At 42.6% G+C, this 27,978-nt stretch overlaps 1 protein-coding gene across 2 annotated transcripts; it reads right to left on the reverse strand.

The window, feature by feature from the left end:
- Positions 1 to 26: 26 nt before the first annotated feature.
- On the reverse strand, positions 27 to 27,975 carry Mob2 (MOB kinase activator 2). 2 transcript variants are annotated; one of them, XM_071707729.1, is made up of 6 exons: positions 27,263 to 27,975; positions 4,686 to 5,844; positions 2,149 to 2,403; positions 1,700 to 1,824; positions 1,269 to 1,496; positions 27 to 693 (listed from the first exon to the last, which is right to left on the reverse strand). In XM_071707729.1, the coding sequence occupies exons 2-6, from the start codon at positions 4,937 to 4,939 to the stop codon at positions 614 to 616; spliced, it is 942 nt and encodes a 313-aa protein (XP_071563830.1). In that variant the 5' UTR covers positions 4,940 to 5,844; positions 27,263 to 27,975; the 3' UTR covers positions 27 to 613. The 2 variants fall into 2 exon arrangements, with proteins under 2 accessions (XP_071563830.1, XP_071563831.1); XM_071707730.1 differs by lacking the exons at positions 4,686 to 5,844; positions 27,263 to 27,975 and adding an exon at positions 17,658 to 18,024.
- Positions 27,976 to 27,978: the final 3 nt, after the last annotated feature.

Consider the following 27,978-nt stretch of genomic DNA (forward strand, 5'->3'; position numbering starts at 1 on the left):
ACGTTCGATTCATCACCAACAACACATGCCTTAACACCAGGTATATATTTGGTATTATTTTAACTTTACAATATTATTATTGTGTCATTTTTTTACAGAACAAATTATCTCTTATAGCAACTAGCTTTGTGTCAATAATAATCAATGTTCTTTGTCACTTTCGCGCATTCTCTCTCTCTCTCTCTCGTTCGCTCTCGCTCTCTCATCTTCTTTCTTTCGTTCTTTCTCTCTCTTCCCCTTTCTCGTGTATCTTACCATTTAATAAATTATGTACAATCTCACAAACAACAAACAGAGGAACCTAATTACATCATTTAGTTGTTCACACTTTGCTATGTACAGGTACTACTGGTATATCTTTTCTTATTTTTACAGAATCGCTGCTTTCTCTCATTCTCTCCCTCGCACTCTCACTCTCTTTCTCTCACTCTCTCATACTTCTTCTCTCTTTTACCGGCCGATCGTATCGCAATAAACCTTATTTTTCGCATGTAATCTACAAAAAGAAAAAAAAGGAGACAAAAAGAAACCGAATGAACGAACGTATCGCCTATCGTCACCTAGTCTCAGGAACTGCAACCTCTGCTCGCTCGCTATGACGCATCGCAGCGATCTAGGTGGTACTGCTAGTGTTCGTGGTGGTCGGAGTCTCCTGGATGGCTAAGGTCTGCGAAGGCGCGGATGTCGAGTCACCTGCAAGCAAGCAGCCAAGGGAGGGGGATCAATAACATAAAATCAAGCGTGTATCTCTCCGGGCTGTATAACGTAGTAGACTAAATATACGCTTAATGCACCGTAATTGAGTTCGTCCCTTAATCGCGCGTAACTTTGACCCGTAACTGACAAAGGAGAACCTTCTCTCTCTCTCTCTCTCTCTCTATATATATATATATATATATATATATATGTATCGATAGTCGCCAACCCTGCTTTCGATAACGAACACCGCGGGAGTTATCGAAATCACTTCCATACACAGCCATTCTTTTTTTATATAAACAAATTCTTCTCTAGCTCAATCCGAGCATCGATTTGTGATTCAATCGTCTGCTTCGTTAAGGGTAGTTATGTAATATGTAGTTGTTATAGTAACGAGAAGATTCTCTGATGAAGGTGACCCCCTATTGATCGTCAAGAAAGAAATATTCCGTCGCTCAAAATGCGCAATCCAGTCTCGGATCTCTCGCCGGCATTGCGTAATCGGGATCGATCAATACCACATCGGCGGCGACGACGCGACGGTCGCGACGGCAACGTATAAAACTTACCCAAGAGGGCGGCCTCCAAGTCCCCCAGGATCTCCGTCTCCTTGGGGTCTATAAGGTTGAAGCGTTGATTAAGGAGCGTGAGGTGGGCGAATACACAATTGAGGTGAGCGTGCAACCCCAAAAGCGCCACCTCCCTGAAGTGGCAGTGGTAGATGTGTGCCACTACGTGGTACAGTAGCCGCAGGATCTTACGCACTATCGACTCGAACGAGCTCGGGAACTCGTTTGCTGAAAAACATCACGGCGAAATTAACATCGGTCGCTCTTTCGAGCCGCTTGATTATATAACGTAAACACGAATAAGGTCAATGATAAACCGATCGATCAATAATAAATCTTGGAAGCGTTACGTACTAATTGTAAGTAAAGTTATAACGTAGTTAATTAATTACATTGAGATATATATGCCAGTTAAGGGAAAGACAACTTACCATATTTTGTAGGGAATATAGTTTCGTCGCTAACGGTGCGTTGCGTAAATGTCATAACGTAGTCTATATATTGTGGCGCCGCAACCCTCGTTTTCTTTCCCTTTTCGTCGAACCACAGATACGTTCTGGAACAATAAATCAATCGTCACAAATCGATCGACTGTTTCGAGTGCAAAATGACATGACGTGCATATGACGTACGTAAACAATTTCGATCAAACTTGCGTTGATGAAAGATGTTTTGTTGGAAACACGATGACAATGTGACTGTGCACTTGGCAAAGATCGTATATTATATAGATATCAGGGGATAGAAACCGCGACAAAAACTGACAGTTCCAGTTACTGAAAGAGCCGAATGGATGTTTACGCTCCAATAAAAGTATCATTAAAAGACGCTACATTTCTTGAAAACCTCTTTCGGAGCTCGGGAACAAGGGGACACGTACCTTAAGCCGGGGCCGGTCATGTCGGGACAGCCCGTCATGGTGCAGAACTCGGATATCGTGCCGTAGACGAGATTAATATGGTCAAACAATGCGAGGGTGTGCGACGCCAGCCACTCGTTGTAGTCCAGGCCGGGCGGTAGGTCCACGAGCATCCTCAGGTCCAGCTCCGGTAGCTGCCTCTCGAGGGCGGCCTCCTCCAGGTACAATTTCGGATCCTCCGTGGTTCCCGCATCCTTCTCCTTTCGTCTGGCCTTTCTGCAAAACGAGAAAGCGGTCGCACGGTCAGTGAGACAATTCCTCTGGAAAAGTTCTTTTCAAAACGCTCAAGCCAATCAAGCAGAATCACGGATGTCGCGTGTAAAAGGCGAAAATGTGTACATGTAACACAGCACAGCCTCGTGTGTGGATGAGATCAATAGGCACGCTGTCCGAAACCAAATTGATCGGTTCTTGGAGAGATTGTTCTTTATAAAATTTTATTGTTATGAAAAGAGTAGAGTTCACGATTAAGTAAGTTTGATTTGAACAGTTTATACAGTGATAAGAGAATACTTGCAAAAGAAGCGAGAAAAAATCGGATCTATTATGTAGAATATAGAATTGATATTGAATATTGAACTACAGAGAAAATAATTTAAGATTAAAATTATGAAAACGTGCCAATCGTAAATATAAATAATAATGTCATAGAAAATAATACACTAATATCGGTGCGGTATGTCGTTTAGGGCAAATCTCCGGGAAAGTCAACGAAAGTGCCAAGAAATTTTTTTACAACGCACCATCATTGTCGATTTCATAGGCGCGCTAATTTGCGGTCTCCAGATTGACCGGAACAGATTGAACAAAGCGTTTCGTCTTTAATCGGCTGACACGAATTCATTAATCAAATCGGTGAATTATCGGATTTGCACGATTACCCTCGACGCTTCCCGAGTCTATTCAATTTCTCTTTAATTTATCAGCGAAGCCGAGCGTGGTGTTTCTCACATCACGCTCTCAGGAACGAATTCTTTTTCTGCGTAAATAAAACGCTAGAGAACGTTTCCAACATCGCTTAATTAGAAATCTTTCGATGGAAAAAATCACAAAATAATATTGCTTAGTGGAAAATTACAAATAATTATAAAAATCGATTACAATGCGCTATTATCGTACGCAATGTAGAAATTTTACCTTACTTTTGATAGTAATATAGCTCTAACATTATAATATATATAAAACACTATATTTTACATATTAATAATACACAGGATGTCCTACTATATTGCTATATAAAATTTTAATCAATATTCTTATAAGCTTTAAAAAATTTTTTTCGTTAAGATAACAAGAAAGTATTTTTAGATGAAATTAATTAAATTTAAATACACTGGTATTGAATTTCTTGGACATAAATTGCAAAATTTTAATTAACGTTTGATGCCAGAAGATAAAACAAATTATGAACTGAGACCTAAGACGTTGATTAATTGAACCTTCGCAAAAGGAAAGTTTACTCCAAATAATTTGTTATCGGAACTTTATTCAAGAGACATCCTGTGTGTATTTAATACAAAAAATCAATTTTTTTTTTAAATATAATCATTAGTGGATACATATAGATACACATACATATATGAAATTGCGAGATAATACAGTAGAATCTTATTATTACGTGGGTGCAAAAGATTTGGCGTATCTGTCAAATAAAGTTAAAAGCAAAGTTATACATTTTTGTAGCACTTTTAGCAAACTAAAATAGTTATCATTGACTATGCTTCTTCTATCCAGAAAATAATTTTTTATTTGTTTTTTCGAAAAATTCAGATAAGTATCATTTTCCTTAAAAATGGAAAGAGAAACTTTTTGCACCAACTAATAATATTCTAGTAAAAATGAAGAAAGTAAACGGTAGTTCCAATTAATGCGAATCGCACAAGAATACGCAACTAACATATAGAGAAGTGTTCTTGTCTGCACGTGAGGACTAAACATTAACAACTGGTTTTCGGCTCGAGCTTGCTCAGTACGGCAGCAGCCGTGTCGCACATTCAGCTTCCTGCCAGTGAAAAATGCAATTACATGCAATAACGATAGCAGCGAGGTTCAGCCACGTCTACACGATCCAAAGCGCGCACAAATCTCTCTCCAGAAAGCGCACATGCTTTCCATGCTCCTGGAAAGAAGCTGCATCTCCGCATAGAAGGAAAAAGGCTGACGTAAGTCAGCCCAGATATACAAATTTATCCTTGTCCAATGACGTGTGTCTCTAATCGCGTACAACAGTCATCTCGTACAATAATACTCTCTCGTCTATGACGCTATCGATGCCTCGGGCATATGTTACAGCAATTTATTACGGACACTCGACTCTTCCCATTTCAATCCGTATATCTCGCGTAGAAGATGCGCTTTAATTATACCGGGCTAATTTCCACGTTACGGCACGCACATATGCACATATGTATCTACACGATATCGTTTTTGCGGGGGGGGGAGGAGGAGGAGGAGGAGGGAAAGGGGGACGGCCGGGGCGGAGAGGACAGGAAACTCACGCGACTAGCTCGCCGAAGAGCCGGATCTTCCTATGGCAGGTGTCGAGCAGGGAGAGACGCGAGGAGGAGGCGCTGCTCGAGCTGCCGGCGCCGGTACCGGCGCCGCCGTGGTGGACCGGCGTCGGCGGCGCTGAGACGGTCGTGGCCGTCGAGGATGCCACCGCGGCCGCCGCCGCCGCGGCAGAAACGGATGCGGAAGCGGAGGAGGGCTCCCGTAGGACGGTGACGGCGCCGCGCGCCGGCGAGCGTAACATCGTTCCCGTCGTCTTCGTCGTCGCGATCGTCGTCGTCGAGGACGATCTCCTCGGCCTCGGCGCGCCGCCCTCGTGCCCGAGGATCCGCTCACGCACGCTGGGTAGGCACCAAATCTTGTTCGTTTGTCATCGAACGTTGGTCAGCACGCGCCGGGACGGCTTTCTCCGGATCTCCCTCTTATGCAGAGACCGGTGCGCGGTGGCGATCTACACTCGGCCGAGAATCCTCGAGCGTGTTAAATAATCTCTTTGGTATCGAGGACGGAATGTTCGTATCGAGGGATATATCGGAGAATCTCCTTTCGGTGCACCTGTTAATGGCAGGTTTGAAAATCGGTCGGATCCGTATAGATTTTGATTTCTTCTCTGTTCCGCGCTCCTCTTCTTTTTCTTCTCTAAAATCCGTTCTAAATACTCGTGTACTATAAATGTGTTCAAGTTTCTTAGTAACGATATTTTCTCACTCCGTGCTGAAAAAACGGGGAGTAATCAGCAAATCACTTAATAGTCGTGCATCTCGGATTTGCAGATCTTAATTTTCCTAGCCGTGATATCTTTTACACGCTAAAAGAACGTGAGACTGATGTCAAGTGTCACTTGATTGTCATGCTTCTTAAATGCGTTCGGTTCTTTCACAGAGAGTTCATATGCGTTATTCCCTCAGATGATTTCCTCGGATAATTCCTCCAAATTGAAAGCGGCCTAGCTAAAGTAATCTCGAACTCTCGTTCATCTCGCCGTGTTCATCGGCTTACCAGGTCTGGCGATTTGTTTAGTAGCATAGATGATGGTGACGCCCGATCTGCTATTCGGCTCGAGAAGAAATATGTAGCTCGCGGGAAGACGCTGCTTGGAAGACAATCGATCTCGTTTACGGTAGTCGTGAAAGATCGTTCATCGTCGATCTGGAGCAAAATTCGAGCGTTTGCTTTCGGTGAACCGTTTACCGGAACCTTTTATCGGAAAAGAATAATGATTGAAGCAGAACCCGCGTATAGCTACTGTGCGGATTAATGTAGGTATACTGATAGTCCCGAATTTCCATTTTGATCAGCGTAGCAGATACGAGGCTGTACATACGAAATTATTATCGCCCGCGAAATAATTACACCCGAGGAATCTACATTTCGGAGTATCAATAAATTGCATTTCACCCCGCTTTCTCTCACGTTCTCTCTCCTCTACGTACTCTCTCGGCGTGTCCTCGCGGCGATCCGCCAATCCAGAAAAATTCGGGCAATACGCGTAGCTGGCGCGACGCCAGGCCGGCCAGGCTTCTCGTTTTTCGAGCTATCGTCGCGAGTCTGTCGCTTCGATGTCTTTCAGGAACTGGGTTATCACGTACACGTGCGTCCGTAACGCCACGAGGAAAAATATAGCTAGGAGCTGGGGGGGATTAGCGATTCCGGTCGGCCAAAATAGAATCGATGATCGTCTCGTGACGAGTACCTCGAGCGAGGGCGGAGAAGTTCGGGCGAGTTCGTGCCTTAACTAACTTTTCGCGCATATGGAATTACGCCCCGCAATATCCCACAAACGTGCAGAACTCGCAGCTATCGTGTTACGAAGTTCGGTATCGCGATTTTGTTGACGTTAATGAGTGTTGAATGTAGAGAATTATCGGCGAAATCTAGCTTACTGTGATACGGTGATACCAAATGTAATATGGCACAAAAACAAAATACAATATAAATATAATGAATTTTATCAATATAATGTAAATATTGTAAATCATCATTAGACAACGTCAATTAAAGAACGTAGTACGAATAAACGCGTTTCATTCTAGTGGACGCTCGTTTTGTACTTTATACTTTGCCTTCGTTTTTTCGCGAGCGCTTGTTTTATTGGCGCAAAAGTCCACATTGTTTCCGCGAACGTTATTTCCTGCCGCGAGTTATCGGTGCGCAGGTAAAACGCGAACTTTGCGCTAGACCGAACTCTCATAACACACGCGGCAGAAGTCGAGAGAGACTTATGTTTTCTGAGATTAAAACGATGCATGCGATCACCGTTTTCCTTTTACGATCTGCTTTTCACAAAGAGAAAATAGTCACTCAAGAAATATCTTATATCTTAAAAGATAAAAAAAAAACAGAATAATATAAAAACCTCGAGGGCGCGTGTGTGTCACGCAAAATGATTTTATGATAATTCACGTAGATTAAAAAATAGAGATCTCTCAGCGGGTAAGTCTACCTTATTTTAATAATTTACAATTATGACTACGCTGCAATTTACTGACAGTAACGAGAAATAACAGTGCGCACTGGCGACTTATCATCAACCCGGTTAGCCGTCCGAGCGGAAATTCGAGCGTCGCCGCGGCCGCATCGCGTCGATGCGTCGCGAAGTGAACGAAATCGAGCCAAATAGCTACCGACGATTTCAAACAACTCGACGGAGTCGTGACGTTTGCGTCCTTGATCGTGACCCGGACGAGGTCACGGCGGTCTTCGTCCAAAATTTAATCATGCAACCCGGGAGTAGCGATTTACCGAACAAAGATAAGTTGCGATTTTCCCTTCCGACGCAAAATTTACGTAATATTAATATAAAATTCATGTATTATTTATATTATATACAATATAATATATACGAAATAACATTTTCAATTTATTTTTGTGAATGAAATACGCTGCCAAATTTGGCGATCTATTTCAAGAACGCCAAAGTGTCTCTTTATCCTGCGGGAATTAAGAAAGAAATTCCACGTCCATCTGCTTGGGACTAAATTCAGCTACTTCGGGCTCGATTCTGACAGAAAAAATCCGTCACGGTCGGCCTCTCGACGAGAATCCCGAAGGATCAGGGGAGTAAATAAAGGACCACCTTATTTTCTCGTTCCCTAGAGCTCCCGAAAACATAACGTTTTCTAAAAAATTCACGAGAATTTCTAGGCAGAAGGTCTATTTAACCTCCGGTTTATATTGTTTCAATCTCCTTTCTTTCTCTTATGTATATCCCTCTTTCATTACATAATAATAATCCTCTGTTTAATTTCCAACTCTCAGAGATAATAATTTCCACTCTTTTCCAGGATGTTCATCGCGCAAAATGCAATGGAATTATTCTGACGTAAAAAACGCTGGCAAACAATTCTTTTCAGTTTAACGGACTTGAAAAGGCATCATTAAACTCTCTATAGATATTTTGAAGAAAAAAAATTTTATCAGTGTTTTATATGTATATTTCATGTTTATTCTCGTCAATATTCTTTTCATTGATCAGCCTGTCTAAAAAAATACACGTTGCGAACGTTTCCTCGCGAGATCATCGCAACCTATCATGCCCTTCTCTAATGCCTAATCGAATCACGCTGCATCGCGCCCGCAGATCGCTGTCATGGACCTTATGGACCATATGACAGATCACGACGAGCGGAAAGACGTTTTCTCTTTCACGTTGAAAGAACGAGAGAGGCGGGAGTGGTATGCCGTCGTAAACTTTCTAAACCGTACGCCGATCGTACGTATCGAGCTGGCCGTCGTTCCGACGAGGCGTTGTCCGCGCATTTCGCGGCCGCGAGTCGGGGATCCGGAGACTTTTCCTCTTAATTCCTCCTCCTTCTCTTCTTCCTTCCGGAAGTGAACGTAGCTCGAAGTGTCGCGACCCGACCTCACGTGACGTAACGCGACGCGTCGCCGTCAAGCGCACGGACGCGACTGCCGAGGGTGTCGTGGCCGAGATAGCGGAGTCGTTATCGGAGGGAGGGCGAAGGGAGCCAGCTGAAACGCGCCGATGTGCAGCGCGAATTAGAGCCGATATGCCCGGATACCAACAAATATCTACCGACAGTTTCGCTATGCGTTTCCTGGAAAAGCTCCGACATTTTTTGGATTCTCGGAATCTTGAAAAACAACGTGAAAAGATTAATAATTCGTTAACAGAGCAGAGAAAAGTAAATATACGGAACTTGCCGCTTTGATATATTTGTAACGGTAAAAGAGTTAACAAGAGTGAACAAAGGTTACAGAATGGAATTTGGTACTACTGCTCCCAGATACGATTATTAAAAGGCAGCACAGTAACGAGATGGTGCTTTGAAGTAAACTATTCAGTCGATTCGTGTTAGACGTGCCAAATAATTTCTGGACATGATAAACGTGCCTGGAATCAGGAGCATTGCCTTTCATTATCGTCCCTGCTTGATTGTCGCACCAACCTAACTTAAATTTATTTAATTTAAATAATTTACCTAATCGCCTTAATTTTATTATCAGATTTATTTTAAATTAGTTATTGAGCTAACAACGTTTATCGATGCTCTTTTGTTTCACATTGTGTTTAATGTATATTGGGGGGGAGATCCTCCTCCCAGCATCTCGTTCAATTATTCGACTATATGCGCAGGACCGAGGCACATGCTCGCGCATGCACATTTCTATCCGGTGAGCTATTCGGTCGACGCTGTTTCGTGCTCCACGACATTGCGTGTGATATTAATGCAATCGCGAGATATGAGCGCGTTGATCTCTGCCAGATCTGACCTTCCCTTGCCGAACTCGGAGCTGGAAGGGATTAGCATGACCGCGGAACACTGACCAGCGCACATAAATTCCGATAGCTTCGCAAAGAGGAACTATCGATATTTATATTAAAGCCATACGGAACGTTTAACACAAAGCGCAAAGATAGAACAAATGCCTTTGTCGAGTATAGTATGTTTAGAAATAGAAAAATTGAAATATTACAAATATATTTGATACACTTATACATTTTGTACTTAAAAAATCAAGTATCAAAAACCCATTTTACGTATCTCTATCGTGTAATCTATCGTGTCGTGTTCTCGTAATTTTATTTAAAATACTTATAATTTATAATCAAACCCCTGTCCTTGAAAAATTCAGAAATGTGTAAGACATAAAAATATATAAAAATAATCTAGAATTTATTTTAAATCTGGATCTTAAGATAAAAATTGTAGCTCCTGCAATTACAAGCTTGAGTGGAAGCCCATTTTTCTTCAATGAACAAGTTATTAATAGCGAGTAGCGATCAATCGATTGATGCCAGAAGCCAGAAATATCTATCCAGCGTGTGCATACATAAAAAACGGGCTTTGTCAAACGAATACCAATTTCAGTCGCAAAATTGAATTAACTTGGACACGCCTCGTGTCCGTCCGCAACGATCGGAGTGCGTCGCGCGTAGCCACAAAAGTGCGACACCCTCGCCATTTACCCTTTTCCCCAACGAGGAAAACGAGATATCCGACAAAATGTCCAATGAAATTAGTTCCGCCGGCTTCGGCCAGCCGGAATATCCGCGAATTTCGGAGTCACGTTCAGGTCAACTCGATTTATTCACGAGAGGACGGTAAACTTATTTATTCCCGTCGCATTTTCTGCCGTACTTTGTTTCTCTTCTCCCTTTCTTGCTTTTCCCCCTCAAAGAGCCTAATATGTATTGCGCTTCAAAGGGACAGTCACGGGTATGCACGGAGGATATAGAGGCAAGAAGAGGGAAGAGATGTCCGTCGTGAAGGACGAGGGACGGCGAAGAGGAGAAAGAAAGAAAGAGGGAGAGAAGCGCGAGGGCGGCAATGCGACGGTGGTTGCGCCACCACGGCACGGCGCGGCGCGGCGGCGTGTGTCGGATCAGCTGTGAGTCGGGTAACACGAGTCAGCTGACTGTCGAACGGACGGCGGGCAATGCGCGTGGCGCGGCGGCGAGGGGTAGCGGTGCCCCGAGCCCCGAGCCCCGAACCCTGACTCTGCGACAATCAATATTCCGCTCCACCCCCGCCACCCGCCGCGCCACGCTGCTCATCGCTCCGCGCAGCGCGCGGATATTCTCTCCCATTCTATCTCTCTGATCTTTCCCTCGGATCATGTGTCGCTTTGTATCTTTGTATCGCGCATCAGTCTTCCTCGATCGATTTTACGTGATTATTCAAAATTCGAAATCTTTAATTCCCCCACTCCGGATTATACTTGCAAATACAAAACGAACGTAATGCAATATAAGCGGAAGCTCACTCGGCGACGAGTGCAGGACTGCAGAATGAGCTCACACGTTATGCGCTTCTACTTTTGAAACACAAACGCTTCCGGTTCTGCCAAAAATTTTCATCACTTTTATTTGATTTGAATGATCTGTTACCAGGCGGTGTAATCTTTCGAAGATCAAAGAGCATACCCGAAAATATCCCGCATATTTCGAGCAATTTTTTAGTTTCATATCTTTGAAGAAACGTGCACGAAACGATTGCGATGTATCTATTTTCGTGCCGGGGAATTATATTCAAATGGTCGATGATGCAGCATGCCTCAAAATAGCAAAAAGAAATAACTCGTTTGTTATGCCATTGCCGTACGCATCAGGGAGAACGAAAATCGTGATACGAGACAGACTCGCGGCACTATGATCAGTATGAATAGAGATTGCCATCTCCAAAACTGTTTCAGACAATAAAAGCTTCTTCATACATAACTGCGAGTGATTTTCAATGGATGCTGATCAGAGAAGGCTCTTCCCTGCTTATCCCTGTACCTGTTTATCACGAGATACGTAGACTAGCCATCAAACATGATTATATACTTGGCAAAGATAAAGCGAGATGCTGCATCGATAATTACCGGGAGATTATCTGGCAGATCCGGCAGAGTAATCTACGTCAGAAATTATAGCGCAAAGCACAAGGCCCTCGAGATTAGACTCCACAGTTTCCGCATTGAGTCCTTTAACGACCAAAAGCCAGCGATCGATAACGATTAAAGCTAGGGACAGAGGTTGAATCCTTGAGGTTGAATCCTGTACGTTAGCTTTGACAACGCGGTCGTCCGGGTCGTCCGGGAGATCGCAGTCATGGGGAAATAATTATCGAAACGATCGGCCGTCGAGGGGATCGGGGGATAGGTCGGGGGTTGGCGCCAGGCGCCATCAGGGGGCCACTGGGGTTACCCTCTTCTGCGGGATTACATCCTTACAGGATGCGGATCGATGGACGGACGAACGTTGGCGCCTCAAAGGCGCCTCCGCGTGACGTCACGGCACTACCCCATCGATAAACATTTCCCTCGCGTTTGTTTACCCCCATCATGCGCCACCACTCCCACGGGGGCGATTCGCCAAGAAACTCTCGCGAGTTACGTATCTCGACCTCCGTCCTTGCCTTGTCGACGTTCTCAAGGCTGGGCATCGCAAATGGGCATCGCTGGGCACCACAAAGTATAAAAGATAAAAACGAACATGGAACAAATATAATTTTCCTACTTTTAAATTAAGAGTGTGACAAGTGGATAAAATTGTATTCGCTCTTCCAGATTGGACAAATTCCGCACTGCGCGTCAATCTGACGCTTCCTCCTCGCACAATCGACTTGCGTGCAAACACTTCCGCTCAGACGGAGGTTTTCCCGTCTTGCGGTGTGTGTGTGGCACGACAGTTTGCGGTTCGTCTGTGGTTTCCGCGAAACCGGCCTTCTCGTCGCGTCTCGCCGCGCCTGACGTCTCCCAGCCGGAAGTCCATTAATCGGTTCGTGTTTCGTGTCGCCCACGTAACTGCTCGTTCTCCGCGTACCGAATATTACAGGATAAAGGACCATCGCCTCCCGACGCAGAGTGAATCTTTTGACAAGCAGGTAAAAAAGATCGCAACACGCATTCGCGATTATACGCGGGTGATAGTAATCGCCTCTAGCGATTAATCGATTGGCAACGCGATATCGGAGTAAGTGCCAGGCAAAAACGCGCTAAACCAACTATGACGCCAGAAAAAAAACCCAGATGAAGGTAATAGCCGATGGGTGATTTCTTTTTACCGTGACCTTATCACGGTGTCAATGTCAGGATGTTAATCAGCTTAATGAAAATGTGTGATCCAATTCAACGCGTTTGCCACGCGACAGAAACTGGCACGCATTCGCGAGCGAGATATTCCTCTCATCAATCCGCTTCATTTCGCTTAGAGCCAAATGAGCCATCAACGGCCTCGCATTTCGGGAATAAACGTCACGCCACTACTTTGATGTGTCATTATCATACGCAGCGTCACTAGATCATAATAAATTTTGCGGTCTCTCCCTTTCCCATCGTGTCCCACCCTGTAACATTAAAACGCAAATACCAAAAGCGCACGCATAAATTGCTCATTTTTCTGGAACGTAATATTTTTCGCACTTTAATTTTTCTCTAACTACGACGTATTTCTATCCCCGAAGGGCATTATTTTCTTTTTAACCACGTGTGCAAGGTTTAGAAATCAATGTTTGTACAAGTGCTCGATCACGGCCGATCCCATGTCTTCAACTGGACACGGTCGTCATTAAAAAAAACGAGGTCATGTCGTCGTCGTCGTCGTCTTAATTCTGATATCGATCCAAGCGGAAGATATCGAAGTGTGAAACTTGCCCATCCAATAGCACTTTGCTAAATGCAAATATTGACGTAGCCTTAATCGTATGCTGCACTACGCTGACGCATTTCGAGAAGAGATGTAGATATACAAGGTATCCTCACAAGGCCTCCTGAAGAGTATGGTCTCCTTAAGGGAGCTTGTTTCTATACGGTCGATAGACGAAAATAGAAGGAAAAGAATCATAAACGCAGTATGAAGCTTTACTTGTCTTGTATATTTCTTTAAATATTTTATGTACATTTCCGACAATACGACCTTCTTTTCTTTCATACGGCCTTCCTTCTTTTTCATTTGATCACTTTAACAACCTCCCTCAAGGAGACCACTTTTTCTTCAAAGACGCGGCGAAAACCAAGTTCCATTAGCTATCCACGCATTTAAATCTTAATTCGCTGAGACTTTTTAATTTTAAGCTACCTTGAAACTTGAATATACTCTCGCGCTAATTAAGTCTTTGGCAACTTTGCCAAGGAAACATCGACTGAAATTTTATTCGTAAGATAAAGTAGGTATAACGCGCATAAGTATATATATGAGTAAGGATCGATAATTAATCGCAGCGATGTTTGTCATGTAATAAAGTTAACGTTCGGCTAAAATGAATAATTTATGATCCTTTGCGAACTAATCCGAAATTAACAAATATCATACATGATATTTGCGCTTGGATTTAATTATAATTTTCATTTTCAGGCTATATCGCAGCCGCCGTACGCTATGTAAATGAACGAAAACGGATGAAAATCGTGTAAAATCTTCCGCGCTCAAAACGCGTCGAGTCATGACCCGTGGTGGTGTGGCTCGGACGGCCGAAAATCCATAACGAGGAAGAAGGGAACACGTCGGTTCGCGTCAGGAAAGTGGAGCGTTTTGAGACCACGCGCCGGGCAGTGCGACGAAAAACCGGTACGGCATACGAGCATCCTCGATGAGTTTCGAAAGCCGCAGAGCGGCCCGGCGCGGCCCCTCTTTGACCACCTCGAGCGCAGGACGACCGTGCCGTGGGGCACGTGCTGCGACACGTCACACACGTCCGCAACGTAATCACGTCGCACGGATACGTGAACAAAGTCGCGATACGACGCGAGTTGATGCGGCTGCGAGAACCCGCACTTTGAGGGAAAATATACCCGTTTTGAAAAAACAGGAATATTTTGTGTTACCGTCTAACGTAGGAATATCCCTGGCATTTCCGTCTCCGTGGGTTTTGAGATTACTTCGAGATCACAAACTCGTTCCCATAATAGAACTTGTCTCCGAATTAAATTTAGATTTCGAGGAAGATAGGTATTACGTCCGACGAGAAGCTTTCATCGTTTTCTAAATACGCTTTCGAGAATGAATTCAAGTTCTTCCGACTAATCCCTTATGTGCGATAACGCGAAATCCTCCAACAAAATCGCAGACAATTTCTAAAGTCTCGAGATATTATTTAGCTGACGCGATTGTTCGGCGCAAGATAATGCCGCTAAATACCGTACGTCATTAAAGTAAACAGCGAGAAGCAAACTGTGCAAACGGAGTCTTCTGCGAGAAACAGTTGTTCGATAAGACGGTTTACTGTAGCCGTACTCTTGCAGCTTCTTGTATTTTCTTCCGAGATTTATTTCGTAAAATTGTATGAAAGCAGGCGTTCGCGTTTCGCTCGCGTCTCAGCATCTCAATACTCGTTCACCTCCTCGTGGCGAGAGTATCTCGCCTTAGACCTTGTCGAGAGGAGTAAAACCTGCCAGTTCGTCCTTTCATAGAAACAGCTTCACCGCCTGATAAAACGATTTTTCGTGTTTTCGGCGGACGGCTTTTCGAGTGTAGCCTTCTCGTATCCCATTTACATTTTTTCACCGCGGTATCTCTCGCGAACAGATGTTGCGAAAAAGGAATAAGCACTTTATTCTCATATATTTCCCAACCTTATCGTGCCTTATGAGAAAGGTATGACCAGAATGCACTTCTTTTTATCGGACAGGCATATGAATGCCGCTCCGTTAAGCGGTGCCGTCCTTCCACGTGCGACTTGCGGGTGTTTCGTAACGATTTAAAAAAAAGAGAAGAAAAAACGGAAGACGTTACTGAATAATTGTGAATGTCGTTACTTTGCGATGACGCAAGTTTAATTGTTAAAGAATGAATCGAAGATAATTGCGTTAGTTTCCTTGTGCGTTACATTTTACGTCGTTGAATCGTTAACAAAAGTCCACATATCAGCGATAGCAATGAGACAGCGTACCTCTATCTTTCAGACGGAGATAACGGCAACTTAAGTTGAAAGACAACAGCATATAAAAAGAAACGTTTTAAATGACAACGCATTCTTTCGCGGAATATAATGATTTTCAGTCACAATTAACTGATTAGTACGGTAATTTTAGAATTGTGACACGTCCTGCTTGAGACAGAGACATATAAAGAAATATATCTAAAAATCTAAGATTTTGATGGGCCTCGAAGTTTAGAAACGATGATTCTGTGAGAATATTTTTCACCTATGTGAACCTAGCACCCGACTTTCGAAAAATTAATTTTTTTTTACGGAAAACGTTAGCATTTCGTTTGTAGTTGTTTGTAGTAACAAAAATTTCGTTTGTAGTTCAATACATTAAAAATTAGAAACATTTAAAAAATGACTCGCACCCCACTTTGAGATATCTCAAATCCGCTTACGCCATCTTCTTCAGAATCGTTTGTAGTTGTTTGTAGTGCTTTTCTTTTCGTTTGTAGTTGCACCGTTTAAAAGTTACAACAATTTAAAAAAATAAAAAAAACCTAACTGCCAATTTTTGAGATATCTCAAATCCGCTTGCGCCATCTTTTTCAGAATCGTTTGTAGTTGTTTGTAGTGCTTTTCTTTTCGTTTGTAGTTGCACCGTTTAAAAGTTACAACAATTTAAAAAAATAAAAAAAACCTAACTGCCAATTTTTGAGATATCTCAAATCCGCTTGCGCCATCTTCTTCAGAATCGTTTGTAGTTGTTTGTAGTGCTTTTCTTTTCGTTTGTAGTTGCACCGTTTAAAAGTTACAACAATTTAAAAAAATAAAAAAACCTAACTTTGCCAATTTTTGAGATATCTCAAATCCGCTTGCGCCATCTTCTTCAGAATCGTTTGTAGTTGTTTGTAGTGCTTTTCTTTTCGTTTGTAGTTGCACCGTTTAAAAGTTACAACAATTTAAAAAAATAATAAAAACCTAACTTTGCCAATTTTTGAGATATCTCAAATCCGCTTGCGCCATCTTCTTCAGAATCGTTTGTAGTTGTTTGTAGTGCTTTTTTTCGTTTGTAGTTGAACCGTTTAAAAATTACAATTTAAAAAAATAATAAAAACCTAACTTTGCCAATTTTGGAGATATCTGAAATTTTTTTCAATTGTTGTAACTTTTAAACGGTGCAACTACAAACGAAAAGAAAAGCATTACAAACAACTACAAACGATTCTGAAGAAGATGGCGCAAGCGGATTTGAGATATCTCAAAAATTGGCAGTTAGGTTTTTTTTATTTTTTTAAATTGTTGTAACTTTTAAACGGTGCAACTACAAACGAAAAGAAAAGCACTACAAACAACTACAAACGATTCTGAAGAAGATGGCGTAAGCGGATTTGAGATATCTCAAAGTGGGGTGCGAGTCATTTTTTAAATGTTTCTAATTTTTAATGTATTGAACTACAAACGAAATTTTTGTTACTACAAACAACTACAAACGAAATGCTAACGTTTTCCGTAAAAAAAAATTAATTTTTCGAAAGTCGGGTGCTAGGTTCACATAGGTATATTTTTCTTATTACCCTAATTTTAATAATTTCTAATCCCTTCTACCTTTAAGCTTCTTACGTTCGAACGAAATAAAATCATATAAATCATTGATATAAAATCATTTCCTACGCAATCTAATACATCCTTAATGATAATACATTCGTATTTTTAAAAGCAACAGATATATATAATTATATACTAAGCATACTCTTTTAGAAACATATATATATATATATATATATATATATATATATAAGATATTTGTCTCAAATCATAAAACAAAAATATCGAAGTGAAGGTTATAATAAAATAAACTATTGGTGTGGTATTGCTTGTAAGAATTTCGCGATACAACTGATTTTAACCGTGCCACTGTATATCACCGACAGATGAACACCTTTGGCGAACGTGCATCAAAATTGTCAGTGCACTTTGTATCAACTCTGATTGGATTTCATGGGAACGCTCGAGAGGACGCTAACGTTATCGCTAATAATACCAGCGTCGTACCGACACACACATCGTCGTCGGTACGTACGTATAAGGGAACGCAAGTAGCGTTCATCGTCACGTCCGCGTCGGAGCAAGACGTAAGTAGAAACTGACCTGCAGAAACACGTGACAGTATCCTCGACGTCAATGGAGAGCGACGTCTCGATGGCGGAGTACTTGAGGACCTTCCTGTTCCCCAATCCGAACATCGGAACGCGAGCGCGGCGGTACCAGGGAAGCGCGGGCAGATGGGCCTGGGGCATAAAACAACGGAAAGGGCGGGGAAGAGAAAGGGGAGGGAGAACAAAAAGGTGAGAGAAAGAGAGAGAGAGAGAGAGAAAGGAAAAGGTAAAATGTATATCTACTCCGCTCCGGTTGATTGGTTGGAATCACTTGGCCGGCCGCTAGGCCAGCAACGGAGCACAGACTGACATAGCCGTTCTCCAGGCAGCGAGCAGGCAGGCAGGCAGGCAGGCAGGCAGGCAGACAAGCAGGCAGGCCACCGTTCGCCAGGTACCACCACCGCGCGAACGTCCACGTCGCGGCCGTCCTCTCCTCCTTCGCCGCCGCTGCCGTTGCCGCTGCCACTGCCGCCGCCACGACAGATAGAGAGAAGGCGGAAGAGAAAGGGGAAGACGCGGTTTATATCGCCGGAGGGAGAGAGGGTTCCGCCGCGTTCAAGAGGAAGCGGAGATCGGCGAGAGGGAGACGGAGAAAAAGACGAGAGATAGTACCAGGGGCTTCCTCAGGTCAGAGTATGGTAGAATCGCCGCTATACTTCCCCCCCTTTCCCCTTCTAGCTCGTGTCCTCGTCGGAACGGACTCGTCATAATACAATTAACGATTGACCGAGCCGAAACCGAACAAGTTCTCCTCGTTTATTACCGTGTTGCGACGCAACGCGACAGATCGTCCGATCACGGATTCCCAGTTGAGCAGTCCGTTGTCAGTCGAGCAGTTCCTCGTCAGGGTCGTTCCCTCGGTGAGCGCCCGACCAAAAAGAAGAGCCAACAGAGATGTCACGAGAGAATTAACTTGGACCAAAGAGCGATAGAGAAGCGAGAGAGTACTCGATAAATTTATTAAGTACATCAGAAGCCGTTGCGTCCCGAGTAGAAAACATTCGCGTTAAAGGGGTACACTCCAATAATCCGCGAATGCATTTGTAATGTTCGGAAAATCTAATAAAAGTAAATTCCGCACATATGAGCAATATAATATACATGTGCGTATAACTTATACACATATGTATCATAACAAAGTTATATCAAACACTCATAAATTATTTACGCATTTATAAATTTAACAATAAGTCTGCTTTATAAATAATATAACAAATAACCAAGTGCCGCCGAAACATAACTGCGTGACATATGTATGCCTGAAAATTTCAACAACGAGTTTTGACCCAATTTCCGTTGTCTCGGAGGGCTAATCAATAAAATACATAAAGGTTTAATCGTCGACGAGTTGCTACTAGACTGCTTCTTCGCTTATTGACTTCATGTCAGTATGCCTGTTTGCTATATATTATAGAAACAAATATTGTACACTCGCGGACAGGCAAAAGAGCGTTTCGTATATATATCAAATCGGTAATTGAAATATAATCTCGCGTGTAAATGGCAATTTTCGATGAGGAATTCCTTTCAAGCTTCTTTTCGGCTAAAACCGATTGTACAACGGGAGCGTATTAGGATTATTCCGCAAATGGAGGGCTAAAGGCGGAATGTATAACGTTTCTATTAATTGCGACATTGCAAGTGCTAATCTTGATAGTGCATCCGGACGAGCTTGGGACGTAACCGGTGTATATATATCTATGTATTGCTACACAACGCACAGTACTTAATATATTCCATCTGTGCGAATAAATATATGATACTGGTTCACGAGTTTCGCATTGCAAATGTGAAAGGTTAAGGTCATTTAGTGCGTGCATCATATTTTTCCTGCGTTTGAGTCCACTTTAAAAACTGTTCACCCCGTGACATCGATTTTTTACGCACAATCGGCTCACTCCGACTACAGAGGTATATAATGGGGTGTTTCATTTTTAACGAATCAATCACCAATTTTTGGCAGAATTTTTGACAAATTTGGAAACGATTCTATAGAAAAAATACCGAAAGAAATGGATTTGAGACGACTCTCTTCGATTTTCATCATTGAACGAGTTTTAATTTCAATTAGAAGCAGAAGCTGAGTGACTTGCGAGCCTAAACTACACGTCATTGTTCCAACCACTCGAGTTCCGATTCTAATTAAATCTAAAATGAAAATTGAAATTGAAGCATTGAAATGTAGCATTTATTCCCGTATATTGCAGACCCGCGATTTCACGTCCATCCGCAGCGAAAATTAATCACGTTTACAACAACTCGCGAATGGATAATGCGGAAGTGTGCGGTATCATGTATATGTGATCGAAGAGGTATATATAAGTTGTCGAGAGAAAATTTTGTCGGACGAATTACAGGACGCCGAGATGGATGGTACCCTCGCGGTTTAAATGGCGGAAACAGACCGACGCGACGGTGAAATGTTACTAAGAATAAAGGCGGTAGTCAGCAGTTGGAAGAGAAATATCAATGCTAATTACGTCGATAGCGAATAGATATCGAGGTGCAGCACGGCCGTCTCAAACTGGCCGATATACCGTCGCCAATTGCGAGCGAATGCTACAAGGAAGCTATTATTAGCGCGCGTTGGATCGGGAAACCTGGCGACACGGATGATGCTTAAATTCGACAAGCTATCGATATTATTCGTATCGACCCGTCATCGAACATCATGAGCAGATCCAACATTTTTTTATCGGACCGATAATAATTGATACCGATAGAGAAAGAGAAAAAGAACAAAAACAGTTAAATTGGAAACAAGGAGAATCGTATGGCAGAAAGGTCATGAAATAACATTTTGAAAAGATAATCTATGATATTTAGCGTAAAATATTCATACGGCATTCTTTTTTTTCTTTCATTTGCAGCCTAGAAACGCCAAAAAACTTTCCTGAAACTAGGTACGTATAAATAAAGCATCAGATATAACTTAATCGCGTCAAATTTTGCGTGATAGCAGCTATAGCAATAGAATATTATTATCGATGATCTTCGTCGTACCTTGATAACGGCCGATATCGATTGATAACGAGCAGCGGTTGTTATCCAGCGGAGCGAGAGTATTTGGCGAGGCCGATTATTTTTGCTCACTCGCTTGAATCACCCGACATTTCTCCGTTCACGAATATGCCTCTGCCAACGGAAGACGTCGGATGACATTATCGTGAAAAATGAGCATGGAGATAATGAGGGTGCGGACGAATGTCAAGTAAATGTGACGTCGACCTGAGCACTTACAGACCGCGACGCATCCTTCGGGAGTCTTTAGGTAGTCGGGGCGCGCGTGAACAAGGGTGTCGCATAAACAACGTAGCCCTTAGACGATGACATACGTATATACATCTCGACATAATTATACCGAAGGGATGTAAAAAAAATTTAATTCCGGCGTTATTATTCAGTAATTTATCATCGTTTGACGGCGCCCACCTCTTTTTCTCCCATCAGCTGATTAACTCCTTACAGGGTGGTAAATCAAAGTGAAAAAATGGTAATGGTGCTAGAGTCAGGCTATTGAAGAAATATGAAAGGCAAATGTTTTATTAAAGTGTAAATTTGCATGCATCTTCGAATAAAGTACCATATATATTCTAATATTTCATGCAACTAAATCTAAAGTAAACTCGTTGAATTTTGCAGACGTGCTCTTTAGCCGATTGAAAGTCTTCCCTTTAATAAAGCTTTTAATTAAATGTTCTCTTTTTTTATACCTTCTTAATTCTTTACATTAAATATTTAAATGTCTCGATAACTGAGCTCAAATAAAAAATCTGTTTAAAAAATCACCTTAAAATTGAACAAAGATTAATTTAATTTTTTTTTTTTGATAAGGATTAATTCGCCCTCCGGACGTTGAGTTTTATTACGATGCTCGTATCATCAGCTCGTATTCATCCCTGGCGAGAGACTGCAGTTAGCTTTACCGTAATTTTTTGGTATGCATAGTGAAGGCCTCGATAACACGACGGAGCGTTGTAGCGATATTTTGTGATAAACGCGATAACTCTGTTTACCCAGAAAAACTGGCAAGATGCTCACATGCAATCGCGAGCATCGGTTGGCAGAGTGTCCGCTATCGTAAAAAACCAGCGATAAAATGGTTATCATGTAAATAAAACGTACTCGGGTATTGTTCCAGTTTTTCGTATTTCAACATTATTTTGGTTATAAGATTGTAAGAAGTAAATGTTTTGTTTCATTTTTAGAAATTGCAAAAAACGTGATTATCTTTTAATTGTAACGAACTAAGGATATATAACGAAAGAGATTAAAGATTTATATTTTTTAAATCTAAAAGATATCGTCTGTAAAGTAGGAAATGATTGCACAAATTGGAAAAGATTTGAGAACGGATTTCTGATTAATATAGAATCTAAATAAACAAGAAAAATTAGACGTCAAACTTGTAGACTACGTTGTCGGACTACGTTTTAGAATTTATATAAACTAAAAACTACAAACACCCAATGTGTCTCGCGATAGCATACGTGTTGCGGAACTATAGTCAACAAGCAAATATTTGCGTAGTAAAACACACGCGCCGAGTCTTTACATCTTTACGCTTTGATAAACTTATTGCGCCACGCTATGTAAGGTAGTATTAAAAAAAAAAGTTTTTTCTCGTATATTTTATTCCAGTCGAGGTAAAATCCACATAAATGATTAAGGATTAATCAATTGCGTTGAAACATCTGTGAAATTCTGGAAATTTGTTTGATGTTAATTGCGCTGCAATACATTCAACATTATTAAACGATATTACCGAAGTAAAACTCGTAGAGACTATAAAACGGTCTCTGACAAGGCAACGCTTGATATTCTCGATCGTAGAAATGAATATATTATGGGCACGTGTTTAATTCACTCAATAGGCCGTTCTATTGGCGTACTTATACCTAATTTACCTATTGTTTATTCGCTTATACCATCTATATCGCAGTGTAATATCGATACAGTACTATGAATTAAAAACAGAAAAAGAAAAGAATATAGAACATATCAAGAACCAGCCACGTATCGACTGGTTGGTTCATAATATTGCGCAATCTGAGGGAATTTGTTTAGTACAAAATATTTAGATGGTATTAAAAATATTGAAAAAAAATCGTAATTATCGACACGTGTCGCCAGTTCGTTACATCTTAATGTCGTGTATTTCTGGCATTCTAAATTAATTCTTCCTGCCGAACGACTCGTCTAATAACAGATGTTCAAGCAAGTGTAAGAGAATTCGATGGTTCGGAAAACTGGTATATTTACTTCTTCACTGCCTCTTCATTACGGAAGATAAGCCGCGCTACGTCGCCGTAATTTTTCAGGCGGTGATTACGTTGATTAATCACGTGGGTTGGACATCTTTATGAGTCACGTCACGCATACGTGTAAACACCTTTCCTGTGCTCGTCAAATGGACTTAAATTTACCAAATCATGCCGTAATCGAGCGGATTGGCATCGTGGCAGGAACGAGCCAAGTCCCAAAATCATAAATATCGTCTGAATTAATCCGAAAATTGCGTGACCTCATGCAGAAGGTTTTTCAAACGAGAGCAGAGACACGAATAGCTCAACTATAGATAAACTCCGAAAGTTCGTCCATAAAAATTTCAAGGCACTCTTGATCTCGACTCGTTCATTTGAGATTCATTTTAGATACGTTTTAGTCTATTTATTGGTCCGATTCTTTTATGGTTGATTCTTTACAAGATCGAGTCGATGCTCGGGTTCTCTGCTCGCTATCGAAACTGACCGTCCCGATTACTCTCTCCAGAGTTCTTCAAGGATCGGGAAGAATCAGCACGCGCGACACATCGCGCTGGAAACATCACGTCACGAACGCGTTTTGGCGAACGCGCAACCGTACGTGAATCACCGAGTAAGCCAATCGCACGGCGAGAGATCAAGGTGAGTCATCGCTACGTTCGGTTTCGCGCCAGCGAACTGAGACTTCGTTCCCTCGGTAGACTGTAGAGACACTCGGACTGCCGTTTCCAGCCAAGTATTATAAATTAACACGAGAGACCCTTCACCCTGCCTTTCGAGTTGCAACGAGCGACAAGTGACAATGCACCAAAATATCGCGTGTCACTTCGAAAAGTTATAAAAGGCGATGACACACCTTTTCGTTATAAAAGAATCGAAATTTTTCACGGGGAGGGATCTCCCTCTGCATATACATCCACTTCCGACTTTAGAATATTTTACAAAATCAAAAAGTTTACTGCTATAATGATGTATGCGCAAGATTCTCATAATATGCGTTCAACGCTCACGCTTTCCGAGCCTTGCAAACCGATAACACGATAACGATTTACACGACGCGGCGACGTGTTTACGCTTTAACGAAGTCCGTTTAACTCCGATGGCAGATACCGCTAATTAAATCTTCAGTCCAAAGGAAAGCGTCTGCGTCGGAGAGGCCGGCGCGCGGCCGGCGGCCCTTAAAGTGATATCATCGCCGAAAGAAATGCGCATAAAGTGCGAAACGTCGTTGATTTTCGAGAGCTAATCGACTTATCCTTATTATATCGACTTATTCTCGTTAATGATGATACGATTAGGAAGGTGATGATTTTGTGTGAAGAAATAAATGCGGAAAAAAGAAGCGAGAGTCCTTTTGTACGAGAGTCCGTTTTCAAAAATATCGATTTTGGCGATTGGCTTGATAATCTCATTATTTTTAAGCTCGGATGATTTTTAACTTCCCGAAGGTGTTTTATCGATTTTTCGAAAGATCACGCAAATATTTGCGATCGAAATACGAAGAAGCTCGATCTTACCAAAATCGATTTTAAATTCGACGAAAGCAGAGTGAAATCTACAATTACTCGATGCGATTCCATTTCGTCGTGATAAGTGGAAGAGTCCAACGTGCAAACTTTAATATATAAAATAGTGTGTCACGAAGGAAACCTTATGCATAAATTTGCCGGTAAAAAGCCCGCACGGGGAGCTCGGCGAAGTGGCTCGCGATATCCCGGTGGAATGGAACTGGAGGAACTGGAGGATCGCTGTTCCATCATCGATTCAACAGTAATTGTAACACGAATTCTTCTTATGTTATACGAGCGGTTCGCGTGCTCGCGAATTAAACCTGATAAATGTGACTCCGTCGTACTTGATATCGCCTTTGTTATCGTCGAGTATTATTGTACACTTAACGCTACCCAATGAAGAATAAGAATACGAGACTACGAAAATAATATTGTCGTTAGCAGTGCCGAAGTTCAACTAGTTGGCAATCTTTCAAAACTTCTTTCCACGTACATCACATTGGTTTTAATTTAAATATTTCATTTAAATATTAACGTCCGTTAAATATAAACAATAACCATAAAGTCAGTAACAACAGTAATATACATATACTGTATACATAACAATAATAATTAGTAACTGTATTATGCAACAATAAAGAAATAATTATAATAGTAATCATATATCTATATCTGTAATAATTGTGTAATATTATTTCCGAGCTATCTTCAGTTGGCCAAGAAAATTTCAATAAATATTGATAAAAAAATCATTATTTCATCTATCGTATAATAATAATTAATCACAAAATAAATATGTATTAAACATCCATATCTCGCAAACATCGCGAAGAGATCGAATCTATCTTTAGAAGACTGAAATTCAGTCACTGAATGTGACAGTGACTTAATCCTTTCCAGTTGAAAAATCTCAATTGATACACGTACGTTATGTCTTACGTAAGTGAATTCGTGCAGCCAGAAAACGGTTACGATTCCGCCAATCGTCTCTTGATAACTGATCAAACTTCTCTCGGAACTGCCAAGGGAAAATCTGCATCGCGGCAGCTTTACGCGGATGCGAGAGCAAAGGGGAAACCGCTAAGTAGTATAAGTAAACCGAGACTGTCCATGCGACTGATTCTAAAGCCCACACTAACCTCGATTGACGCTAAACGTGATTAAATGCACTTTCTTTCTCTGTCTACCACGTTACAGACGTTACGAGGGGGGAGTCTATGGAGAGGTTTCACCGGAAAACGTTCTATCGATACGTCAATGTAGCGGAAAAGAGCTAAACGTTTTTATTCAACTATCCTATTGATATTTTCATACATATATGTAACAATTTGTCGATACATTTCTTTCGTCTGAAATAAAAAATCGGTTGCGATTTTTTGCTCCCATCCTGTTACGATTAACGCTTTCTTAATTAAAGAAAGATTAAAATTTTCTTGGCAAATTTGAGATAATTTTTTTCTTTAAAAAATTAAATCAAAATAATTTAATTTCTCTTCAAAAAATAAAACAATCGCCGAGTCAGGGTTAACATACTTTTCGTTTTTAAATTACATAAAATATTCTCGTATTAAAATCGTAAAGAGCACTTAAGATTAATAGAAAAGAACATTCCGTTATCTATTTACACTCTTTGAAACGATAATACTTTGTTCGTCAAGATTAAATATTACCGTAATAACATCATTCAAACTCTCACTGAAGAAGAAAAGTCACCGAAGACAATTCGTCATGAAAGTCATTTTTCCGCTAAGACAATCGGAGTAATGGAAGGGAAGAAGATCGCTATATAGACTTATTTACCAAAGTCTGCTGGTTTTTCCACGATTGCGATCTCAATGTCGTCGACTGAGAACGAGCAACACAATGAACGGATATATAAAATAATACAAATAAATAAACGGAAAACATCGTTGTATTAGGATGTTGAAATGAATTGTATGTATAAACTCCGAAACTGCGGAAGAAGACTCCCACGCAAATGTCTGAAAAAAAACCTTTTTCCGCCAAAAATAAACGGCTGCTTGTAAATTAAGTTCCGCAAATAGATAACAAGTTCCTATTTTTCGCTTGGCTGCAAGCGGACTTTGGTTCACAGTGCGACTTTGAGATCACGGAAATAAACAATGCCGAAGGACTGGAAAGGCTCGTTAACGCTTCGTTCGAGCCTTCCCAATCGTGATCCTTAATCGCGCCAAGGTGACTCGATGTGGAAACGCGAGAACGACCGACGGGCTAGGGGCTGACGCGACGGGACGAAGGGTAACGGATCCGGGATCGAATTTGTCGGTTGGAGGAAAGACTCGACTTCCGTCCAAGAGAGAGAGAAGAGAGTTCAACGGTGACGCTGCGCCGCGTGGACGCGTTGTTTTTCGGCGGCCTGTAGGTGCACGCGCGTCACCTCGACTCATCGGCCGACGATGACGAGGACGTTCTCGAGGCGACGACGCGTCGAAAATCCACGGAGACGGTCGCGCACAGCGACCGACGGGGACTCTCGCCGCGGTTACTTTCTCCTCGCGGGGAAAAGGCAAGCCCGGCGCGCGGATAATCGCGCGAGGGAGACGGAGCGATCGCACGTCGCACGCTCGCTCGCTCGCTCGCCCGCGGACGCAAGTTAACTCAGGTTGGAGGTTAACCTCACGCCGGAGGAGCGGAGCGGGTACACGAGACCGCGGACAGGTCGGGCAGCGCGCGGCATGAAAACGAGGGGAAGGGAAGTATAAAAAAAACAGGGGGGAAACACGGAGCCTTTTATTTAATTCGCGTGGACGGTAAACGCGAAAGAGAACGCGAGGAGAGAGAAAGAGAGACAGAGGACTTACCCCATAAACCAGTCCACGGTATCGCGGAGATACTCGGGTAACCTATCCAGCTTGGATGATTTTCGTGTGGATCACCGTCGTGAGGAAAGCAGCGCGCGCGATAGACGGGAAAACAAAGTGTAAATCTCCTCTCCTTCCCTTTCTCTCACTCTTTCCCCACAGTACCAGCACCACGGTAGTAGTCAGGCGGTAGGAGGCAGCTAGCGGCAGCAGCGGCGGCAGCAGCAGCAGCAGCAGCAGCGGCAGCGGCAGCATCGGCGGCAGCGGCGGCGGCGGCGCGCGTTTCGCGATCTCGTGAAATCTAACATGGCGCGGCTCTATTGTCACCTGTTCCCGTCATGCCCCGCTGGCCGCCGAGGCCGAGGCACATCCCGCCGATCCCGCGGCCGATTCGTCCGCGTCGTGATATCGCCTCGCTCGCGCTTCTCCGACACGACCCTCGAATGGCCCCGCTGTGCTCGCTCCGCTAGCTGGGGCTGCTGGGTGCTGGGGTCGCGCGCGCGACGCGAACGCGCAGACGAGAATCGTCTAATCGTCTCCCCGCGACCACGACGGCACAAGTACACTCGCGGATCGGCACTCGGCACTCGGAGCTCTCGGAGCAGTCGGAGCGCGTCACCCGCACCCCTATGCTACGCGCGAGATAATCGAATCCCGCGACCCGCGACCCGCGACGCGCACAGCTGATCGCCTGACGTGACGCGCGCGCGCCTCCG

Source organism: Temnothorax nylanderi, unplaced genomic scaffold (assembly GCF_030848795.1).
Source record: "Temnothorax nylanderi isolate EJ_2023f unplaced genomic scaffold, tnyl_v1.0 TNYL_tig0060_pilon, whole genome shotgun sequence".
Taxonomy (NCBI): Eukaryota; Metazoa; Arthropoda; class Insecta; order Hymenoptera; family Formicidae; genus Temnothorax; species Temnothorax nylanderi.